The 22,876-nt window shown below is 39.3% G+C and overlaps 1 protein-coding gene across 2 annotated transcripts in view; it reads left to right on the top strand.

Annotated features, from left to right (window-relative positions):
* The window catches only part of parp8 (poly (ADP-ribose) polymerase family, member 8), a 369,781-nt gene that overhangs the window by 153,236 nt on the left and 193,669 nt on the right, over positions 1-22,876 (top strand). For both annotated transcript variants that reach the window (XM_059989438.1, XM_059989439.1), the window contains exons 4-5: positions 12,300-12,389; positions 18,951-19,021. In XM_059989438.1, the coding sequence (XP_059845421.1) occupies positions 12,300-12,389; positions 18,951-19,021 (161 nt within the window). The remainder of the gene's footprint in view (positions 1-12,299; positions 12,390-18,950; positions 19,022-22,876) is intronic.

The raw sequence follows: 22,876 nt of genomic DNA, 5'->3' as shown, positions 1-22,876 counted from the left end.
CTGGCTTCTTTGGTTTAAATTACTTGATTTATTTAGTTAATTGACTTGAAGCTGCCCGGTGCTATGGTGGGATTCAAAATTGTGTTCTTTGAATCACTGGTCTTGAACTCTGGATGCTAGTTCAGGAGTGTAACCACTGTACTGCTGTTCCTTGTCTCCAGTTTTACAAATGCCGTTGTTCATTGAGCTCAAGGCAGAGTGGCTCCCTGAAACTTGTGAATGGTTATGAATGGCTGCTAAAAGCCCGATGTCAACATTCTATCTCCCTTTGACTTTTTCTTGTTTTTGTTCCACCTGGTCCTGCTCAAGGTACCCTTTTCACAGTTTTGCAAGGAGAATCCTTCCAATTCCACACAGGAGCTATTGCTTTTTCACTAATGGTTAAGGGAAACCATCAAGTCTTGACCCTTGTGATTTGAGGTCTCAGTAAAGGTCATTGGTCGGGGCTCTTAATTCTATTTTTCTCTCCATATTTGCACCTAATTAGGAAATCCTTCCGGCATTTTGTGTTCTGCTTTGAAATCAGCAAAGAATCCTGTAGAGTTTTGGAGCTTTAAGCAACTCTGAAAGCCATCAGTTACTTGTAGAATTGAATCAATGGCCACGGAATTTATCAGCAGTCAATTAACTATATGGTTGTTGATGATCATATTAATTATTCTGTTGTACTGCTATAAGTGTGTGTTACACGGGGTCGAGCTGATTAAACAACAGGAAAATTGGTCGTGCTTTGCACTTTATCTCCTTGCACTACATCTTTTTAGGGACTTGTGTTGCATTTTTGCACCAGATTTATTAACCTTTCAGATGTATATACTTAAATGTGTTTATAGCATGGACATTAGTAGTACTCAAGTTCTGTGTTTGTTTTTCTGTGGGATTAAGCAGCTTCACAGAGGCAATTCCACCTGTTATCAGGTAATAAATACCTTAGTCAAATATATTTGTCATTTTTTCTACTATAACACAAAAAGGGAACCCTTCACAGTTACCAGTGTTCCATTTACTATCATAATTATGTTAATTTATGTTAACTTTAAACACATTAACAACTTTTAGAAAAAATGTACTAGTATGAAATATATATATTCATTTTACGTGCCTTGTTCTTGCTACATCCTGTTTTGTGGTTAATGACACAGGCTTATGTGTTAAATTAGCCCATTTTTGTAAAAGTCAATTTTATTTATTTGTCTACAGTATTTGAATATTATTATCAAGGCCAACATTTATTAACTATCCCCACTTACCACTAAACAGAGGGTTAACTGTGCCATTTCACAGAATACTTTATAGACAGCTACACAAAAAAGGAAATAATAATTTTCTCTAACTTGGTTAAACAGTTTCCTTAATCTTCTTCAGCTTTGTAATGTTTATTATGACTGTATACATTATCTCGGGAATGATTTCTTCTAAACCTAATTCATTACCCTTCTTTGATTGAAGAGAATGTATGAAGAAAGAGATTTCAGACCTTTTTCCCCAGATGCCACTCACTTAAACTGTCAGCATGTCAAAACCCTTTGATTTTGCCTAATTAACACTAAACACAGAGCAGACTTGAACTTCATGTAAATACCACAGGAAAACAAGTGTGGTTCAAGAGTCACTTAGCAGCCAGGAGTTATTTGTTGCGGTTTCATGAAAGAAGCTGTTGAGTCACAACCAGCCAGGGCATTGTTCTGAGTCTTTTGTAATGCTTTATCACAACGTAACAGCTTCTGCTTTTAAGAAGGGTGTTTATCTGGGGTTTAGAGGTTGTTTGTCTGACTATCATCTCATGCTCATTTTGTGAAACCAACAGATACAGCAAAGTCCCTTGCCAGATGCCTGAAGCCAGCTGTCAGGAGGATACATTTCTTTTCTGCTCGATCTATCTGGCAGTGAGTCTTAGCCAATATGTTTTTGTCACTCGGTTGGAGCATGAAGTCTGAACATTGGGAAAAAATGACCACGTGTCATAATGGGTGACACATAAAAATAACTTTGAAATGTAGGCAATGAGCTTTTTCTTTTAGTTCATGTTTTACCATTCCCCAAATACCGTTTCTCTCTCTCTCTCTCTCTCTCTCTCTCTCTCTCTCTCTCTCTCTCTCTCCCTCCCTCTCTCCCTCTCCCTCTCCCTCTCCCTCTCCCTCTCCCTCTCCCTCTCCCCCTCTCCCCCTCTCCCCCTCTCCCCCTCTCCCCCTCTCTCCCTCTCTCTCTCTCCCTCTCCCCCTCCCTCCCTCCCTCCCCTTTAACATTTACCAGCATAAAAAATTAGTTATTGTTTGAAGGCTGAACTTCATTGAGACCCAATTATATGGATTCCCTGTTACCCAAATGTCATCGGGAGCCCCGACCTGCTGACATAAACTATGCTATCAATTCCTTGCAGGTTGGGTCATTTAAATTCAGGAGTGCAATCAATACTTAGCAGGCTCCCTGTTTTTAATTCCAGTCTGTTATTGTGAAAACCCCTTCTGAACACTTCCTGAGTTTTGCTTTGTGAGATGCATAATAAATTCAATGGCGATGGACAAAGATGTACAAAGAAAGGTATTATTTAGCATAAACTTCATTCAGAGTTCCAAATGCGACCTTGGTATAATGCTGAGAACCATTTTGTTGTAAATTTGCTGCACAGTACTGACATGCTGCAGGGCTTACAACTTTATTTTTTAACACTCACATTGCCATTAATTTGCACATATCTCGGCTCAACTGTTCTGTACTGTACTGAAGTGTAACTAGTCATGTTATTTGTAATCGGTTGGGGGTGGGGTGGAATGGGAGCTTTTCTGGTAGGCTGTTGAGTTTGCCACTTTTCATGTTATATATTAATGATCTGGATGACAGAATTGATGACTTTGTGGCCGAGTTTGCAGATGATACAAAGATAGGTGGAGTGACAGGTAATGCTGATAAAGCAGAGAACCTTAAGAAGAACATGAACTGATTAGGAAAAAGGGAAGAGAAGTGACACTGGAATCCAGTATCAGCAAGTGAATAGTTATTCACAATGATAGACAGAATATAGACATAGGCCACTTTCCAAAAAGGACGGCAAGTTCAGAAGACACAGGTGCAAAGGGACTTTGGAATCTTCTTGCAGGATTCTCTGATTATTAACTTGCAGGTTGACTTGGTAGTAAGGAAGGCAAATGCAATGTTAGCGTTAATTTCAAGAGGACTTGAGTATTGTGATCAGTGTTGTGACACATATGTAAGGAAAGACACGCTGGTATTGGAAAGGGTCCAGAGGGCTGTAATGAGAATGATCCCAGGGACTAAGAGTTCATGTATAAGGAGTGTTTAATGGCTCTAGGCCTGTAGTTACTGGAGTTTGGCAGGATGATTGGGAAATTTATGGAGTATTGAAAGATAAATACACACAAGAATGATGTTTGACTCGGAGAGGAAGTGAACTCTGATGATATTCCTTCGCCTGCAATCTCTGTAATTGTTTCACTGATGGACATAAGAGTTTTGAGAATCATACGAAGCTGGTCAGACTCCACTTGGTGTACTGTGCTCTGTTCTGGTTGCCTCACTACAGGAAGGATGTGGAAGCCATAGAAAGGGTGCAGAGGAGATTTACAAGGATGTTGCCTGGGGAGCATGCCTTATGAGAATAGGTTGAGTGAACTCGTCCTTTTCTTCTTGGAGCATTGGAGGATAAGAGGTGACCTGATACAGGTGTATAAGATGATGAGAGGCATTGATCGTGTGAATAGTCAGAGGCTTTTTCCGAGGGCTGAAATGGTTGCCACAAGAGGACACAGGTTTTAAAGTGCTGGGAGTAGGTACAGAGGAGATGTCAGGGGTAAGTTTTCTTATTCAGAGAGTGGTGAGTGTGTGGAATAGGCTGCCGGCAACGGTGGCGGAGGCGAATATGATAGGGTCTTTTAAGAAACTTTTAGATAGGTACATGGAGCTTAGTAAAACAGAGGGCTATAGGTAAGCCTAGTACTGTAATTTCTAAGGTAGGTACATGTTCGCCACAACTTCGTGGGCCGAAGTGCCTGTATTGTGCTGTAGGTTTTCTATGTTTCTATGTTTCTAACATTTTGTGGGTCAAATGCTGGAATTTCTGTAGGTAGCAACTGATAATATCCCATGCAAGGGTCAGCAAGGGCAAACACAGTTTTCCCAGACATTTTGGCAGCTGTTCATAGGCAACTGCACCCTGGCGCTAGACTCCTCATAAAATGGCATGCTGGGGTGACTATGCTCACCACTTAGTATGGCGGTCCTATTGGATTTATATGTGGCAGGTTGAGGAAATCCTTTGTGGATTTCAGTATAGCAGGATAGTTATGGTGGACTAGATTAGAGTTTATACTCTGGCACTTTTAGTTGTTAAAGAGTTTGAATGTTTTTATTTATGTTTTGGTTTGATTTTTCTGAGTCATTTTCAATAACATCTGAATTTTCTTTCAATCATATTTTTTAATCCTAAGGATATATTTAAAGATATTGATGATTTTGACAGGAGTCTAATTTGATGGATCTAGCTTAGAATTAGGTAAATGCATCATTTCAGTTTTCTTATGAAGGGTTTGTTTTGGCACTATTACTTCAACATGTGAAAGGTTCTGTCACACCCCTGGGCCTTGCTGTTCAGCATTAGGCGGCTTCTTTTAATAATTTTCCACCAGATGATCCATATGATGTAACTGAGAAGTTCTAATACAGGTGAGAGATGTTAATGGATGGCTAGCACCTGACCACAGACTCTGTTTACTATTTTTCAATATGTTGAGCAATCATGGAAGTTCAGTCCCAGCATCAAACTTCAAATGTCACCAACGAACAACACTTGAACTCTTTCCCGTCTTCACTTTACACCTTATATAGTTTTAACTCTGTCACATGTACATCGAACATCAACTATGCAGTGAAATGTATTTTTTGCGTCAATGGCCAACAGAGTCTGAGAAAGTGCTGGTTGCAGCCCACAATTGTCACCATATGTCCAGTGCCATTATAGCTCCACTTACACAACTTACCAACCGTGAACATAACCTGTTCGGTTTTAGGCACGTGTACAGAAAACAGAACCCTCAGAGGAGAGAGAAATTACAATAATTTTTATGAACAATGGCAGGAATTAAGGCCTGATTGTTGGCACTCCAAAGTGCTGTGCTAACCACCATGCCACCCATGATTGGATATAATGAGCTTAAGCGATCTTTATAGTTTACAATTTCCTTCCTGTAAGCTTTCTAGTTCTGTTCTTCATTAAATTTGCTTCTCTGTTTTAGCAAAAATTTACCCTGACACCAATAATTTAGGTGATGGTGGTAAGAAGATGACGATGTGTCCCAGATGGTGACGGTCCCAATGATGGATCCTGCTATCTTGAAGGTGTCCTTGATGGTCGGGAGGGTTATGCCTAATAGAACTGGCTGAGTCTGCAGCCTCTTTTGATCCTGTGCATTTTAGCCTTCGTACCAGGTGGTGATGCAATCAGTAAGAATGCTCTGTACCATAAGTTTATAGAAATTCGAAAGAGGCTTTGATGACATATCAAATATCTTCAGATGCTGACATGCCTTCTTCAGGATTGTATTGGAGCTAGGATAGGTCTTATAAGATGCTAACATCCAGGAACTTGAAGCTGCTTACCCTTTCCATCACTAACCCTTCAGTCAGCACTGGTGTGCGTCTGATTTTCACTTCCTGAAGTTCACATTCAGTTCCGTAGTCTTGCTGATGTTGAGTGTGAGGTTGTTGTGACACCACTCAACCAGTCTAATTATCTCATTCCTTATGCTTCCTCATTACCATTTGAGATTCTGCCAATAACAGTGGTGTTGTTATTGATAATTTATAGAGCATGTTTTATTTATAAATGACGTAGTTCAAAGTGCTTTATAATGGGATACAAGTACAAACACAAAAATAAAATTTAAAAAGTAAAAGTAAACATGAAAATAAAATACAAAAAGATGTTAATTAAAAGCAAGGTTGCATAATAGGATTTAAGCTGACGTTTAAAAGCATCAACTGAGTCTGCATCCCTTATAGTTTTAGCTATTGAATTTCAGAGTTTAAGAGCATAGCTCAATAAAGCTAACCTGCATAAGTATTTTTTTGTAGGAGATTGTTTAAATTTAAGAGACTGGTAGAAAAAGACCCGAGAGCTTGAGCAGGATTATAAAACAAATAACAATTCCATGATGTACTCCAGTCCCAGATCATTAAAAGCTTTAAAAACAAATAAGAGTACCTTAAAATTAATTCTAGAAGGGACAGGAATCCAATGCAGATTAGCTAGTGTGGGAGTGATATGTTCCCTCCTCCTGGTTTTGGTTAAAATTCTAGCAGTGTGGTTCTGAATGATTTGAAGGTTGTCAGTCAATAGATTGCTTTGGAAGGCCAGTTAAAAGCGTATTGGAGTGATCTAGTCTGTTCTCTATACAGGCAGAAATTAGCTTTATATTGTCATGGCATGTCAGAAACAGACATACCTTTGCAATATTTCTTAAGTGTAGAAATGCTGTAAATTTATAGATGGCATTTGAGCTATGCTTAGCTACACAGTACTGAATACCCACACAATGTTTCAAGAATGACTTCTCATCTGCCATCAGATTTCTGAATGGTCCGTAAACATTATCTCATCATTCCTTTCTTGCACTATTCATTTATTGTTTGTTTATTATTTACTGTAATGTATAGTAACATATGTCTTGTACTGTACTGCTGTTGCAAAACAACAAATTTCATGACATGTGTCAGTGAAAACAGAGCTGAGACTGATTGTGATCATTGCGTTTTCATTGAGAGGCTTGGTGTTTAGCTGCTGCTACACAACTCCAGGGATCTCGTTCAATCCTGTTTTTGGATGCTCTTTCTGTGGAGTTGGCACATTCTTCCTGTGATGGTATTTCCTTCAGATGGTCCAGTTTCCTTCTATCTCCCACAGACACACTTGTCGGCCTCCTGTTACTCCCTAATATCAAGAGGGAAATTCGGGCATTTCAGAGAGAAGAAGTTACAGGAAAATAACTATGGGGTATAGAACTGGCGGAAACGTTTTGAGAGCTAACATAGAATCAATGTGTCAAAAGCCTCCTTCCCTGTCTTTAAAGAATGTAAAACTTGTCATTTTAAGAACATTATTACTCAGTAAGAGTGGATCTCTGAGGATGAGAAATTGCTCTTCCATGATGTTCCCACAAACCAGCTAAACCTGGCAGCTGTTTTAACTCGACTCTGAGCATCCAAAGTACTAGCTACCCTTATTATCATTGGACTGAAGTAACTTGATGTTCAGATTTGTTGATGGCTGTGTAAAATGTGAGCCGTTGATGCAGAAAAGGATGCAAACAAGTTAGGGATTCCAAAGACAGGAAGTTGACTGGTATGGTAAATATAGTTCCGAGGTAGTCTAACTACATTTGAATTTCAGTTCCTAAGGTAGTGGGAACATGAAAACATTACGAAATCTTTTCATTTGATGGGTGTCATGAAAAACTCCCTGTTCTTGTCCATCGGGCAGCTAAATATTAATCATCAACTTCCACCCTGCTTTGTGAACTTCAGTGAGGCTAATACAAAACTGTTTCAGAACTTCTGCTCAGTGTCCACTTTATTAGGTACAGCCACTTGTTGATACAAATATCAAACAAACTAATCATGTGGCAGCAACTAAATGGATAAAAGCATGCAGACATGGTTGAAAGGTTCAGTTCTTCAGACCAAACACCAGAATGGAGAAGAAATGTGATCTACTGTAACTGAATTGGACCATGGAATGAGTATTGGTGCCAGAGGGGATGGTTTAAGTATCTTAGAAACTGCTGGTCCTCTGGGATTTTCATGCACAAGAGTCACTAGAGTTTACAGAGGATGGTGTGAATTTTTTTTTTAAAATCCAGTGAATAGCAGTTCTGTGGGAAAAAAATATGCCTTGTCAATGAGAAAGGTCAAAGGAGAATGGCCAGTCTGGTTCAAGCTAACAGGAAGGTGACTATACCTCAAATAACTATGCATTATGACAGTGGTATGCTGAAGATCTTCCCCGAATGCATATCATGTTGAACTTTGAAGTGAATGGGCTAGCAGAAGATCATGAACATACACTCAGCGTCCACTTTATCGGATACAGGAGATACAGTTTATGAGATACGCTGAGTGTACATCAGTGTGAATCCACCAGGCATTAATCTTCCACTTCATATTTCTTGTATCAAACTGATTTGGTAATACCTGAGAGCTGGATTTGCATAAATCAAATTTTATGAAAACACAAAGTATACTTGCACACAGATCAATTTGGCTGGATAATTTCTTGTCAGTCTGCAAGGGGTAGGGGTTGTGCATCCAGGTTTTGCATCATACTGTCCAATTATTTTGGAACTGTGTTTCTTCCACAGATCAGTTGGCAATGCATTTTGGTTGTGTAGTGTAAGTGTTGAAACTCGGATGCTGCAATTTATTAATTATTATCTGTTAAAATAACTCAGTGCACAGTGATTAATTTCTTATTAATGAATATAATTCTTCCCCTTCCCTGCTGAATACCTACTATTTCCCAGTTTTAGGATCATTTTTCCTGTCCAATTTTACATAATGAACACTGATGTAGGATGTAGTACAAATTGTGCAAAACAGGAGATGACTAATCTATTTGGAAAAAAAAAGAAATTATCTTATGTGGCCACCAATGTGCAATTATCTATGTTGTCTTCCAACCTAGCTAATTCATACCCCACTGATCCTTGCTGCCATCTGTACACTGGAAGTACTCCAATATCTTGATCAAATAGTCACTGTTCAGGACTGAGCTAATGGTGGTTGAAGCTTAGACAATCATGACCAAATCCAACATGGTCATTAATCTCAAGTTACATTTTACACTTAGCATTCATGTTTCTATAAGCATAAGTGCCTGGATAGTGCACATATAAAGGATCTTCTGCCAAAACTAGAGTACATAGATTGAAACTAATTGAAAGACTAGTGGAGGAGATGAGGGTAGTTCTTCTCTCACTGAGAGGTTGATAGGTGTCTGGAATGCGTTGCCTGAATGGATATTAGGGACATTAACCCTCATCATATTTGAGCAGCATTTGTATGCGTACTCAAAGAGCCAGGAACTCAGGGCTGGGGACCAGTACTGGAGTGTGGGGTTAGGCTAGAGAGCTCGCTTTCTACCAGTAATTACATGATGGGTTGAATGGCCTCCATCTGTCTAATAAACTTCTAATGATCTTATCTGGATTTACTCTTGTTAGGACAAGTGGGACCATTTTTGTTAAGTCCTGACTTATTTTCATTCACTTTCAGGAAATCAATTATTCTAATCCTGAAACATTTTCACATGTAATTAATAAACTGCACCAATTGGGTAGGTGGGTATGGGGCAGGTTTTAACCATCAAGAACATGCAGGTTAACAAATAGGTTGTTTTCTGAGTTTGGCAAAGATGGGTCAGGAGAACAAATGACCAACCAACAGTATTCAGAAAATCCTTTCAACCAGGAAGTTTCACCATGCTTGAAAGTGCAGTCCTGGTAAATGTCAGAGCTCCCAACCTTCTTCTTAAGTTACAAATCTACAATTTTCTGGGCTAAGTACAGGCTGACATGATGAGAGCATTGGAAGATCCTTCTTTAGAACATAGACTAGTACAGTACAGGAACAGGCCCTTCAGCCCACAATGTCTGTGATGACAATGATGCCGATTTAAATTAATCATCTGCATGCTTGAGGACTATATCCTTCCATTTTCTGCTCGTTCTTGTGTCTATTTACATGCCTCTGAAATGTTGCTGTTATAAATGCTTCTACCACCTCCTTTGACACCTCATTCCAAGATTGATTTATTGATATTACTCCTCCCAGATTTGAAAAAATATGATGAGCTGGCTTACAAATCTATTATTAGGTGCCATGGTTCTCTCTGGCAGTGCACATTACCAATACCTCATCACATGAGAATTTGATAATAATATTCTAGTATTTGACACATTAGTTCAGTGTAGATCAGTCCATTCTCTAGTGCCTTTAGAGAAACATATTATACAAGTTCCTTTATATCCAATAGAAAATCAAAGTTCACTGTCAGCAAAAAAGATCACAGATTGCACTTGATGCCTGGATTCACTTTTCTGTCGTGTTCTTATCAGAGTGCTCAAGCTTTTTAAATCTATCCAATTGGTAATATCAAGGTACAAATCCAGTTTGACAGAATTCGTGCATGTGGAGGGGTGGGGGATTGGAAGTCTATGATTTGACTCAGTTATTCTTGATGTGCAGCTCCATCAGCAGACTGCAGTGGCTTACATAACATTGCCACCCACATTTTGTTAGAGTGGAACTGCTCCGTTTACTTTGATAGCTCTTTTAAAGTGTGCTTGGTAGACTTCTGGTGGTGCAGAAATGAGAAGTATTACAGAATATTGATTTGAATTGCATTACTGCCAGATAACAGATACAAAACAATTTTTAAATGAACATGTAGGCTGTTAGCATCTTTCACGATGGCAAATGCATTGAGTACCATAGCAATTGCTCAGTACCAGTAACAGTTCTTGTATAGCTTCATTATCTCATGTATTGTATTCCTGAATATGATACTGCAATTTCCAACAGCAATTCTATTACATTTTTTTATGGATCACGAGTCTTAAAAAATAACAATTTTTTCACTGATAAGAAGTTTCAAGTACACTGACAATTTCTTTTATTGGACAGCATCTCCTTTATACGTGTGGAGTTCCTTTTCAAAATGCCCCAGTACAAAAGTCATATTACTGAACAGAAAGAAAATGAAAGAAACCTTTATGGGGAATCAGCCGATATCAGACCCAGAACATTCACACCTGTCTTTTAAATTAAAGCTAGCACATTAATCTAACAGTCCCATTGTCCTTGGATCATTTAATTTTATTTGTCAGGCAAAGAAACAAAATGAGACTTTAGCTACAGCTTGTTTATTACTGTATCTATCTTATTGAGGTTGTTTTTAAATTGTTACTATTCATATTTCAGACATAAAATGATTCTATTTTGTGGTGCAAAAGAGTAAACAAGTGATTTACAGTAATTGGAAGATTTTGAGCACTTGGTGTCATTACAATGCAAAATGGATTGTGTACATTCTGTTCACAGCCTTGTAATTTGTCACTCTGTAATGTAGCTGAAACTATGCAAACTCTTCTCTTGTTTGTGCAGGGTTTATCCTGCTGCATAATACACCAGCTGTGATTACTTTTTTTTCCATGAATTCCATAATGTAAATCCTATCTACACCATGGCAGTCAAAAAAAGGTGCATGTGTACCAGAGCATTCCCAATGGGTGAGGTGCAAATTCGAGGAGGGCTAGGTCATTCAGCATTTCAAGCCATCTTTACTATTCAGTTAGGCAGTAGCTGATTTTTTTTAATGTCGAAGTTTTGTCATATTTTGTTAAAATTCATGATTCCCTTAACACTCAAAGGTCTATTAGTCTCTGTTTCCAAAGCTCACAGGAGCAAATTTTCCAAGACTTCCAAAATGGTTGACCTGTTATTCTGAGATTTCTTGGAACATGCTTGCATTAAACCTTTCTGTGATCTTCAGTCCAAAATCCAGTGTTGATTCATTAACATGTTGCCTGATATCATGCCATTTTTACAAAAGGCGAAGTTTGACTAATCATCTGCCAATCAAATACACAAGCTCATTATTACTGCAAGGAAATATTTTTGAATCATGAATGTTTTCTGTACTTCATTCAGGTTAAAGGTTTTGGTTGAATGCTGAAAACTATTATGAAGGAATAAATTTATTAAAAGTTATCTGTTTATAAAGTGACTTGTATTAATTTAAACAATTGTATTCATGTCACAGTGAATGACTATTTCATGTTCAAATTGCTGGAAAACATTTTGTTTCTATTTAAAGCAGATAGCCCCAAATAAAGGAAGTGATCACTGCAGCATCTTTTCCATGTAATGCATTTCTGATTTATGCAGTACAAAATTGATACATAACTTTTGCACTTACGCTGTTTCTTCAGTTAAGATTTTGAAATTATGCAAAGCTAGTGTAATCCTATGACACAAGAATGTTCTAGAAATTAATATATATTAATATACCAATTAGATAGTTCTGTCCAACATTTGGAGAAATATAGAGAGGAATATTCTGTCTCCCAAAGATATATGATCAAAAAAGTGCTTGTGTGAATATGAATAGAAAGTCCCAGCTTTTGCTGAGAGTGAATTGTTTTGGTGTAACCTGTTGATTTATGAATGTAAACTGTAACCTACATGGAGCTAATAACAGAATTTGATGTGCTTTTTCTTATCTCTTCTAGACAATACTTACGTGTCAAATTCAGAGAATGAAGATGATGTGTTAGTTACAAGGGACCCCATTCCAGTTATTTTCCAAAGAATAGCAACAGGTAAGGTCATGGAGCTTATTACTGCCAAATGTTACACAACTCTGCATTTAAGAAAGATCGAGCTAAGTTCTTGAATGGCTTAGGCTCTAAGGCTCTGGGCCAAGTGCTGGTAAATGGGATTAATATGAATAGGTCCTTTGGTTTGGGTGAATGTGGTGGGTTGTATGTGTCTCCGCTTACTCATTGCCCCTTTGACTAACTGTTCTGTTTGAACAATGAATGAACCGAATATTCTTTATTTTACAAGACATTGGACAAATACATTTTTTTTCACTACAGCACAGTGCAGGCCCTTCAGCCCTCCATGTTGTGCCGACCCATATAATCCTTTAAAAAAAGTACTAAACCCACACTACCCCATAACCCTCCATTTTTCTTTCATCCATGTGCCTGTCCAAGAGGCTCTTAAATACCCCTAATGTTTTAGCCTCCACCACCATCCCTGGTAAGTCAGTCCAGGCACTCACAACCCTCTGTGTAAAAAATTTACCTCTGATGTCTCTCCTAAACTTCCCTCCCTTAATTTTGTACATTGCCCTCTGGTGTTTGCTATCGGTGCCCTGAGAAACAGGTACTGACTATCCATCCTATCTATGCCTCACATAATCTTGTAGATCTCTATCAAGTCCCCTCTCATTCTTCTACGCTCCAAAGAGAAAAGTCCCAGCTCTGCTAACCTTGCTTCATATGACTTGTTCTCCAAACCAGGTAACATCCTGGTAAATCTCCTCTGCACCCTCTCCATAGCTTCCACATCCTTCCTATAATGAGGTGACCAGAATTGAACACAATACTCTAAGTGTGGTCTCACCAGAGATTAATTGTAGAGTTGCAACATGACCTCTCTACTCTTGAACTCAATCCCCCTGTTAATGAAGCCTAGCATCCCATAGGCCTTCTTAACTACCCTATCAACCTGTTCTGCAACCTTGAGGGATGTATGGATTTGAACTCCAAAGTCCCTTTGTTCATCCACACTGTTAAGTAACTGACCATTAATCCTGTACTCAGTCTTCTGGTTTGCCCTTCCCTGGTTTGCCCTTCCCTGGTTTGCCCATGACAAAGAAATTAATGTAAGACTGCCCATAAAACATTCTTAGTACAAACGTACATTGTTGCACTCTGAAGTAGCTGTTAGGCTCTCACAGTTACATTCAGGACTCTTTCACTAAACTAGAAGGCAACTACAGCCAATAGAACTTGTTTATTTAAAAATTAACCATGCTCCTTTTTGACACCTCTTCCTTTGGAATTAGGAGGAGAAGCAATGTTCTTAGTATTTCTGTAAAATCCATGAGGAGCCTCCTGTCTAGGCCTGTATCTTATTCCAAGAAAGTCTTTGATCTCCTGGTCGATATATGGTCAAAAATAGACTATAATGAGTTGTTATGTTGCAGCTGGGATTAGATTCCAGTGTAAATTAAGAACAGAAGTGTCTACCTTTCCTTTTAAGTATTATTGAGTTTCAATTGATTTTAAAGTATTTTCTTGTTTCGAGCTGGAATGGTAGCATTGCACCAAATACCAGGTAATAATTCAGTAATGTTGCTGTTAGTAGTAAGACTACAATATAAAAGCAGGGATGCTCCTTCCAATAGAGAGAGCACAAGTGAAGAAGGTGATATTCACTTTCACTGTCATGGGCAGTGCAGGTGTAGCTTTGAGCGCTTTGCAGCTATTGGAGGGAGAACATCTGGCAGAGCAGCTGAAGACTCCAAATGGTTGCTACAAACGTACAGTCTGATACTGGCAATAGAGCAATGGAAACAGAAACTTCAGGTCGACTGTTGTTTTCATTGCAAACAAGCTACTGCCCAAACCTTGCTGCTTAATTGGTTTTGCGTTCACCAGTGGCAAAGCTGGGAGTTGGCACTTAGTTAGAAAATATTGTGGAAAGGTTTGCAGGCAGTCTCAAGGAAGTTTAGCTCAACCCCTTCAACTTCAACAGTACCAATAATTATTCTGCAGAACTAGAGTGCTTCATTGCTTGTGGGCATTAAGCTATAGGAACTGCAGGAGATAGAGATTGAAACTAAGTCTGAGACCTTTGGTGAGCTGTCAGGAAAAAAATCGCATTGCCAATAATTGTGAAATCTCATCTTTGCTAAGCAATAACGTTTCAACACTTGTACTTTCTGACGAAGAACTCAAAATACTGAAATCCATCTAATCAGGACAGATAATGAATTACTACATTTTATTAACTGATCCATTCATATAACACATAATTGGCAAAATCAAACAATTTCATATGTAAAAATATCTGGAAAGAATTGAACTATGCAGAACATTTTGATTCAGAAATATCTATGAAGCACTCAACATCTTTAGAATAAAATATTTCATCTAAAGTTAAGCCAGTAGCATCCTTCACAAATGTGCTATTAATTTCTAATCATGTGACTGTGACTAGTGGTGTGCCACAGGGATCAGTGCTGGGTCCATTGTTATTTGTTATCTACATCAATGATCTGCATGATAATGTGGTAAAGTGGATCAGCAAATTTGCTGATGATACAAAGATTGGAGGTGTAGTGGACAGTGAGGAAGGTTTTCAAAGCTTGCAGAGGGATTTGGACCAGCTGGAAAAATTGGCTGAAAAATGGCAAATGGAGTTTAATACAGACAAGTATGAGGTATTGCATTTTGGAAGGATAAACCAAGGTAGAATATACAAGGTAAATGGTAGGGCACTAAGGAGTGCAGTAGAACAGAGATATCTGGGAGTACAGATACAAAATATCCTAAAAGTGGCATCACAAGTAGATAGGGTAGTAAAGAGAGCTTTTGGTACATTGGCCTTTATAAATCGAAGTATTGAATATAAGAGTTGGAATGTAATGGTGAGGTTGTAAAAGGCACTGGTGAGGCCAAATTTGGAGTATTGTGTGCAGTTTTGGTCACTGAACTACAGGAAGGATATTAATAATATTGAAAGAGTGCAGGGAAGGTTTACAAGGATGTTGTCGGGACTTGAGAAACTAAGTTACAGAGAAAGGTTGAATAGGACTTTATTCCCTGGAGCATAGAAGAATGAGGGGATCAACACATACAAACAAGCTGGACTAACTCAGCAGGTCAGGCAGCATCCGTGGAAACGAGCAGTCAGCGTTTTGGGCCAAGACCCTTTGTCAGGACTGAAGAAGGAGGGGTCAGGGGCCCCATAAAGAAGGTGGGGGGAGGGTGGGAAGGAGGAGGCTGGTAGGTGCCAGGTGAAAAACCAATCAGAGGAAAGAGCAAAGGGCGGGGGAGGGGAAGCAGGGAGGGGATAGGCAGGAAAGGTGAAGAAGGAATGTAAGGGGCAAGCACTATGGGTATTAGAAGAAGGCTTCAGAATCATGAGAGAGGTGATAGGCAACTGGAAGAGGAGGCAGAGTGAACGTGGGATGGGGGAAGAGAGGGGGATGAAAATACCGGAAGTTGGAGAATTCGATGTTCAAGGGGCTGGAGAGTACCCAGATGGTATATGAGGTGTTGCTCCTCCAACCTGAGTTTGGCCTCATCATGGCAGTAGAGGAGGCCATGTATGGACATGTCCAAATGGGAACGTGAAGCAGAGTTGAAGTGAGTGACAACCAGGAGATCCTGTCTGATGTGGTGGACAGAGCGGAGGTGCTCGACAAAGCAGTCACCCAATCTGTGTCTGGTCTCACCGATGTAGAGGAGGCTGCACCAGGAGCAGCGGATGCAATAGATTACCCCACCAGACTCACAAGTGAAGTGTTGCCTCACCTGGAAGGACTGTTTGGGGAGAATGAGGGGTGATTTGATAGAGGTATATAAAATCATGATGTGTATAGAGTGAATGCAAGCAAGCAAGCTTTTTCCACTGAGGCTAGGGGAGAAAAAAACCAGAGGACATGGGTTAAGGGTGAAGAGGGAAAAGTTTAAAGGGAACATTGGGGGGGCTTCTTGACACAGCAAGACTGGTGGAAGTGTGGAATGAGCTGCCAGATGAAGTGGTAAATGCGGGCTCACTTTTAACATTTAAGAAAAACTTGGACAGGTACATGGATGACAGGTGTACAGAGGGATATGGGCCAGGTGCAGGTCAGTGGGGCTAGGCAGAAAAATGGTTCAGCACAGCCAAGAAGGGCCAAAAGGCCTGTTTCTGTGTTGTAATGTTCTATGGTTCTATGTTCTTAGTACACAAGAACATTGGAGTAGTGAGACATATGTTAGCAAGGGCTCTAGCTTTGTTATAGTCACAGTAAACCGCTAATAAATTGGTCTAGTGAACATCTCCCTTACTGGTTCATGCTGAAAACATATCACCTTTCCTCAGCCGATTGTAGTTTTTACCACCACCCTGGTAAAATAGATCTGCAGACTGTTGATATAATATCAATTGAACTAGTGTTTTATTTCAATGGGAGGGAAGATTGGACTGGGTATACGGTATGCAAGTTAGACAAGTACTTACCTTGTTCATCTACAGAAGGCATTCCCAACCTGAGGTCCATAGACTCAAGATTCAAGATTCAAAAACTTTATTGTCATTCTAACAGTACATCAGCTCTGCAGGGCAGAATGAGACAGCATTTCCCAGGAGCAGTGCAATCATAACATAACAAATGCAACACTAGATAATAAACATAACAATAAATAGTAAAACACAACAGCCACATGTCAGATAAAATCAAGTTATGTGTCTAGTGCAAGTCAAAAGTGTCCAAAGCAGAGTCAGGTAGAGCAGCTATTTAGCAGTCTGACTGCCTGTGGGAGGAAGCTGTTTAGTAGCCTTGTGGTTTCAGTTTTGATGCTCCTGTAACATTTACCTGATGGCAGAAGAACCAACAGTTCATGGAGAGGGTATGAGGGGTCTTTAATGATGTACCATGTCTTCTGGAGGCATTGACTCTGAAAGGGGTCTTGGACAGAAGGTAGGGAGACCCCAATAACCTTCTCTGTTCCCCTAACCACCCTCTGCAAGGCTTTTTTGTCGGCAGCACTGCAAGTGGAGTACCAGGTTGTGATGCAAAAGGTCAGCACACTCTCAACCACGCCTCTGTAGAATGTAGTTAAGATGTTAGTGGAGAGTGATGCTTGTTTAAGCTTCCTTCAGAAAGTGCAATCTCTGCTGGGCTCATTTCACAATTCCAGTGGTGTTCCTGGACCAGGCGAGATTGTCTGAGATCTGCACCCCAAGGAACTTGATGTTTTCTACTCTCTCCACTGTGGAGCCGCTGATAGTGAGGGGTGTGTACTCAGGCTGAGACCATCTGAAATCGACAATCATCTCCTTGGTTTTGGTGACATTAAACATCAAATTGTTGTCACTGCACCAGCTCTCTAGGTGTTTGACGTCCTCCCTGTACATTGTTTTATCATTTTTGCTGATGAGCTCCACCACTGTGGTATTATCAGTAGATTTAATGATCAGGTTCTCCTTGAATCTGTCTGCACAGTCATGTGTTAGCAATGTAAACAGCAATGGGCTAAGCACACAACCTCGTGGGGATCCAGTGCTCAGTGTGATGGAGTCAGAGATGTTCCTGCCAACACGGACTGACTGTGGTCTCTCTGTCAAGAGATCCAGAATCCAGCGACACATGACAGTGTTAAGGCCAAGCAGCGGCAGTTTCTCCACTAGTCTCTGCGGGATGATGGTATTGAACGCTGGACTGAAATCAATGTCCTTGCTTAAGAAGATCTTAATACCATAATATATAGGAGCATAATTAGTCCATTTAGCCCATTGAGTCTGCTCCACCATTTCATCATGGCTGATCATCATGTTCCCTTTCAGCCTCAGTAATGGCAGTGGCCCATGATATAAAAGAAGCAGTGAACCCTTGATCTACATTTAGGAAAATAAATACCTTGTGAAGTCTGAAAGAAGAAACATATTGTTTAGTAATCTTTTAAATGATTATAATAACTTATTTGATAATTTCATTATTTACAGAATCAAAGAATCAGGACAAGACAATAAACTGAGCAGAAAATATATTTTAATTCTAGAAGCATTCACAATGGGTTAATTACCTTCATCAGTCTTTACATTCATCAGTTAAGTAGCCAAGTGAACTCTACGAAATATGTTTTCAAGATAACTCCCATGCAATAATATACGCAACCTTAGGTCTGTTATGGAGCACTTGCTACTGGCCAATTCAAACTGTGAATATGGCTACCAAACTGGAGACCACTGTCCTTAATGTTGAGGACCCCTATGAAGATTGGTCTGTCAATCAATCAATCAATGATGACAGAGAATCTTAATTTTATAACATGGACAGTTCATTGGAATACTAATGGAAAGATGAAAAGTTTTGTCCTGGAATCTTTTCTCTATCATCTTGTCACTTTTTGGTATGTTAGCCACAAATTCAATATGAATTTAGCTACATACTGTATCTTACAAACATGTAAAAAGCAGGCCCAGTGCTAGCATGGTTTTGAGTTGTTGAAAAACATCTTGCTGAAAACTACCAGTGATATTCTTTTTAATTAGAGCCACTAATAACTTGGCTCTACAAAAACACTAGAAGTAGAAATGTTATAGATTACTTCCCTTTCAGTGTGAATTTGATGCTATAACTCACCTTTATTTTTCAGAATTAAAGTTCAATCATGATGCCACAAGCTGCCTGTCAATCAGAACAAAGCTGCACAACGAGAGGTGCCAGGTAACTCACTTTGAATCAATTTGTCCATTAATTTTTCTCACTTTTTCCAAAATTTAAATTGAATAGTGTGTGGCTTTATCTCACACTCTGTTCAGTTCTCTGTAGTGATAGGAAGCGATTACATGATGCAGCAGGAAACTCTACCCAGTTTACTTCATCTGATAGCTAGCAATTAGGAGAAGCCCTACTGATCACTCAATAACATGGCAACTTCTGTGCTACTCCTACGTATTATTTGTTCAGATTAAAACATAAACTGAAAGCCTTTCAGCAGACTCAGAAAATGTTGATATGATTGTTTTCACATGAATCATTTGACAGATTACCATAAGACATGAAATATAGGAGCAGATTTAGGCTATTCAGCCCATCGAGTCTGCTCCACCACTTCTTCATGGCTGTTCCATTTCCCTCTCAACCCCATTCTCCTGCCTTCTCCCTATAAACTTCCACGCACTGACTAATCGAGAACTTATCTACCTCTGTCCTGGCCGCTGCAGCCACCTGTGGCAATGAATTCCACAGAATCATCATGCTTTGGTGAAAGAAATTCCTCCTTATCTCTGTTCTAAATGAATGTCCCTCTATCTTGAAGCTATGCCCTTTTGTCCTAGACTTGCCTATCAATGGAAACATCCTCTTCACATCCACTCTAAGTTTTTCAATATTCGATAGGTTTCCGTAAGATACCCACTACCTAACAACATTATCCATTTAGAAAACTAATTGTCTAGAATAGAACGGACCATTGAGTTATTCACTTTTCTTTTCAATTGTTACTATTTTATTTAGAACTTGCCATATTTAGAAGTGAATTTACGAGGGGTGATTGATAAGTTCATGCCCTAAGGTAGAAGGAGTCAATTTTAGAAAGCCTAGCACATTCATTTTTCCTACATTTACACACTTAGTCCAGTGGTTGTGGAGCATACGGATCCCTTCTTTGTAGAAGTCAGTGTATTAGACCTCCAGAAGTGGTCCACAGCAGGGCTGATTGATAAGTTCGTGGCCTGAAGGAGATGAGTTACCAACTTCAAACTTTCTGCATTTTTACTTAGAGTTGAACTGCATGTGCATGTAAGGAGAGCTGTATAATTCACCTCCTTCTAGCTAAGGCCACAAACCTATCAATCACCCCTGCTGTGGACCACCTGGAGGTCCAAGACGCTCTCGTTACATGCACATGCAGTTCAACTCTAACTGATAATGCAGAAAGTTTGGTTAATAACTCATCTCCTTTTACCTTAGGCCATGAATTTATCAATCACCCCTGCTGTGGACCACTTCTACAAAGAAGGGATCCGTATGCTCCACGGCCGCTGGACTAAGTGTGTACATGTAGAAGGGGACTATGTTGAAAAATAAATGTGCTGGGCTTTCTAAAATTGACTCCTACCTTAGGCTGCAAACTTATCAATCACCCCTTGTATGTAATGCCATCCATAATTCTATTGTGCAATCTGAAATTCAGTGATTAATGAAAATAAAAAATAATTGACAATGGGATTTGCTCTAAAGATTGTAATGTTCATTCCTGGTCCAGTTTTACTAATGCATAAGGAAATCTAAATACATAGAATGGTGTAGATTATGTTTTTATGCCACTTCAGTCATATTCATTGGCACATGCTTGACCTGTGACATGTGCAATTCTCTGTCCTACTTGCTGCCTTTTGCAGTGCCAATGAGGCTCTTTCAGATGGACGCTGCTATGCCTGATCTCTTTTATATCCATCACCACAAGCACAACACTGAAAAGTTTTCATTATTATTCTTGAATGTTCCTGGCCTGTGATTACTTTCATTTCATTTTTATGTAATGGAAATCCTAGAGGGCATTGACCTTCTTTGGTACACATTTCACTGGCTGCATTAATTTTGCTGGATGTATCTCAAGGTGTCCCTGTGAAGCAGTCCTTTTGCTCTATATGGCCCACAAGAAAATGTTTAAAAATATGTTCTGCTTACCTCAGCTTCCTCTATCATTGAGTTCTCCTGCCCCTAATTTTATAGTTGCTCCAGCTCAATGGTATTCAAAGGAAATTTTATGACACGTAAAAAAAATGTCTTTGTACCTTTAAATATTTAAAGTCCAATCTATTTCTAGAGAGCATGAGAGTGAATTGATTATCTGTGTCTTCCCTGCCCCATCCTGATTTAATTTAAATAAAATAGATGAGATCAAAGTGTGCTGTGCTCACGTTTCAGATTCTTGATTTTAATTCCCACCTGAACCAAACTTGTTTGTTATATAAGTTAAAATTAGCAAGTGTTCCAGCTTGAGCAATCAAATTGAAGAAATTATCCTTTGTTTTTATTAACTAAGGGGACATTTTGTCCTGACACATCTGAGATCCTCTGTTTTAATCCCACAAGGCCATTGTATCATTGAATGGTGGGAGTTTTACAGCACCAGATGAGGTCTTCAACACTCTGTATCCATGCCAGTTGAAACTGAGCCACCCAAAGTAACAGTGCCTTTCTGTACTGAATCCACAGCTTTGCTCACCTACACCACTTCAAGCACTCATCCAAACACTGTTTACATGTGGCGAAAGTTTCTACATCTACCACTGTTTTGGGCAGCGAGTTCTTGATCTCTACTACAAATGGGAAATGAGGGATATATAGATGACTCTCTTCACCTCCCCTCCAATCATTCTACCAATAATATTGGATATGACCTACTTCTAGATATCTAAGCCTCTTATGATTTTGTACAACTTGCCTAATTTTTCTTCAAAGCTAATATTTTCCAGCCCTGATATCATTTCCAGATATCCTGCCTCCACTGCAGTCATTATTTTTTCTGTGAAGTAATAGCCAGCACTGTTTGGAGTCTTCTAGCTGCAGTTCTTTGTTGTATGCAGTTCTAATTGGTGAACCATGCATGAATTAAAATGGTATTCTGGGAACATCATTTTAGGAAGCAAAAATATCCTCAAAGGCCAACCCTTTATGGGGTCTTGTGAACTATGAACTGTATCTCACAGTGCTCTTAATCTGTAGACCTGATACTGCCACTAACTGCACATTCTTGAGTAACTACATCTTCTACTGGAGGGTCTTTTCCTGGTGATTAATAAATTAATTCAATCCCCTTAGCCTGATTTCCTTCATCTCTAAGAAATCTTGAGAAATTCATTTAATTGCAATAGCCCACTCCCCATTAGGTGAATGACAAGGAAGCTGTCGGTCAAGAAGGCAGCTAGTTTTTTTAACAGCTCATCTCATAGTGCTCTGACCTGGGAACATGCCACATTAATGTCTTAACATAAGGTTGTCCTAATATTGTGATCTGGATTGTGATGTTTAATTCATCATTAGCACTATTTGGGGCACTTTTCTTTTAACATCCTTTTCCATAAATATGCGAAGCTTCACTGAATTAATATCACTATCACAAAATCCCCTCTCCCTAATACTACTTCCACTGCCTAGTTTTATTTTCTAAGCCCCAACAAAGAATCTAGAACTAGTCGTCCAATAACTTTATTGAATACTGTGACTTTTACACTGACTGTGTTATTACAGGGGTATCTGCAATCCCCCACCATTATACTTTACAGTTGTTGCACTTGTCAGAATTTGCCTGTAGTGGTGCCTTTTCATCTCAGTGGAACCATATGGAGGTCTACAGCATAACAGTAGTAGTATAGCTTCTGAACAGTAAATCCATAGTAAGTCTATGATAGAAGAATGAACAATATTTGGTTTATGTGTTGACTGCAAAATCCTGTTTGTTATTAAGATAATTAGGGTGTAAAGGCCTGCTTTATAAATATGGTTGCAAACGCTGCTTTCAAAGTTCCTTGCTAATCAATTCTGTTATGTCATGTCTGAGGCTTATGTTCA

This window comes from Hypanus sabinus, chromosome 14 (genome assembly GCF_030144855.1).
Source record: "Hypanus sabinus isolate sHypSab1 chromosome 14, sHypSab1.hap1, whole genome shotgun sequence".
NCBI lineage: Eukaryota > Metazoa > Chordata > Chondrichthyes > Myliobatiformes > Dasyatidae > Hypanus > Hypanus sabinus.
The sequence above is the reverse complement of the archived record's forward strand: the minus strand, read 5'-3'. Positions and strand labels throughout refer to the sequence as shown.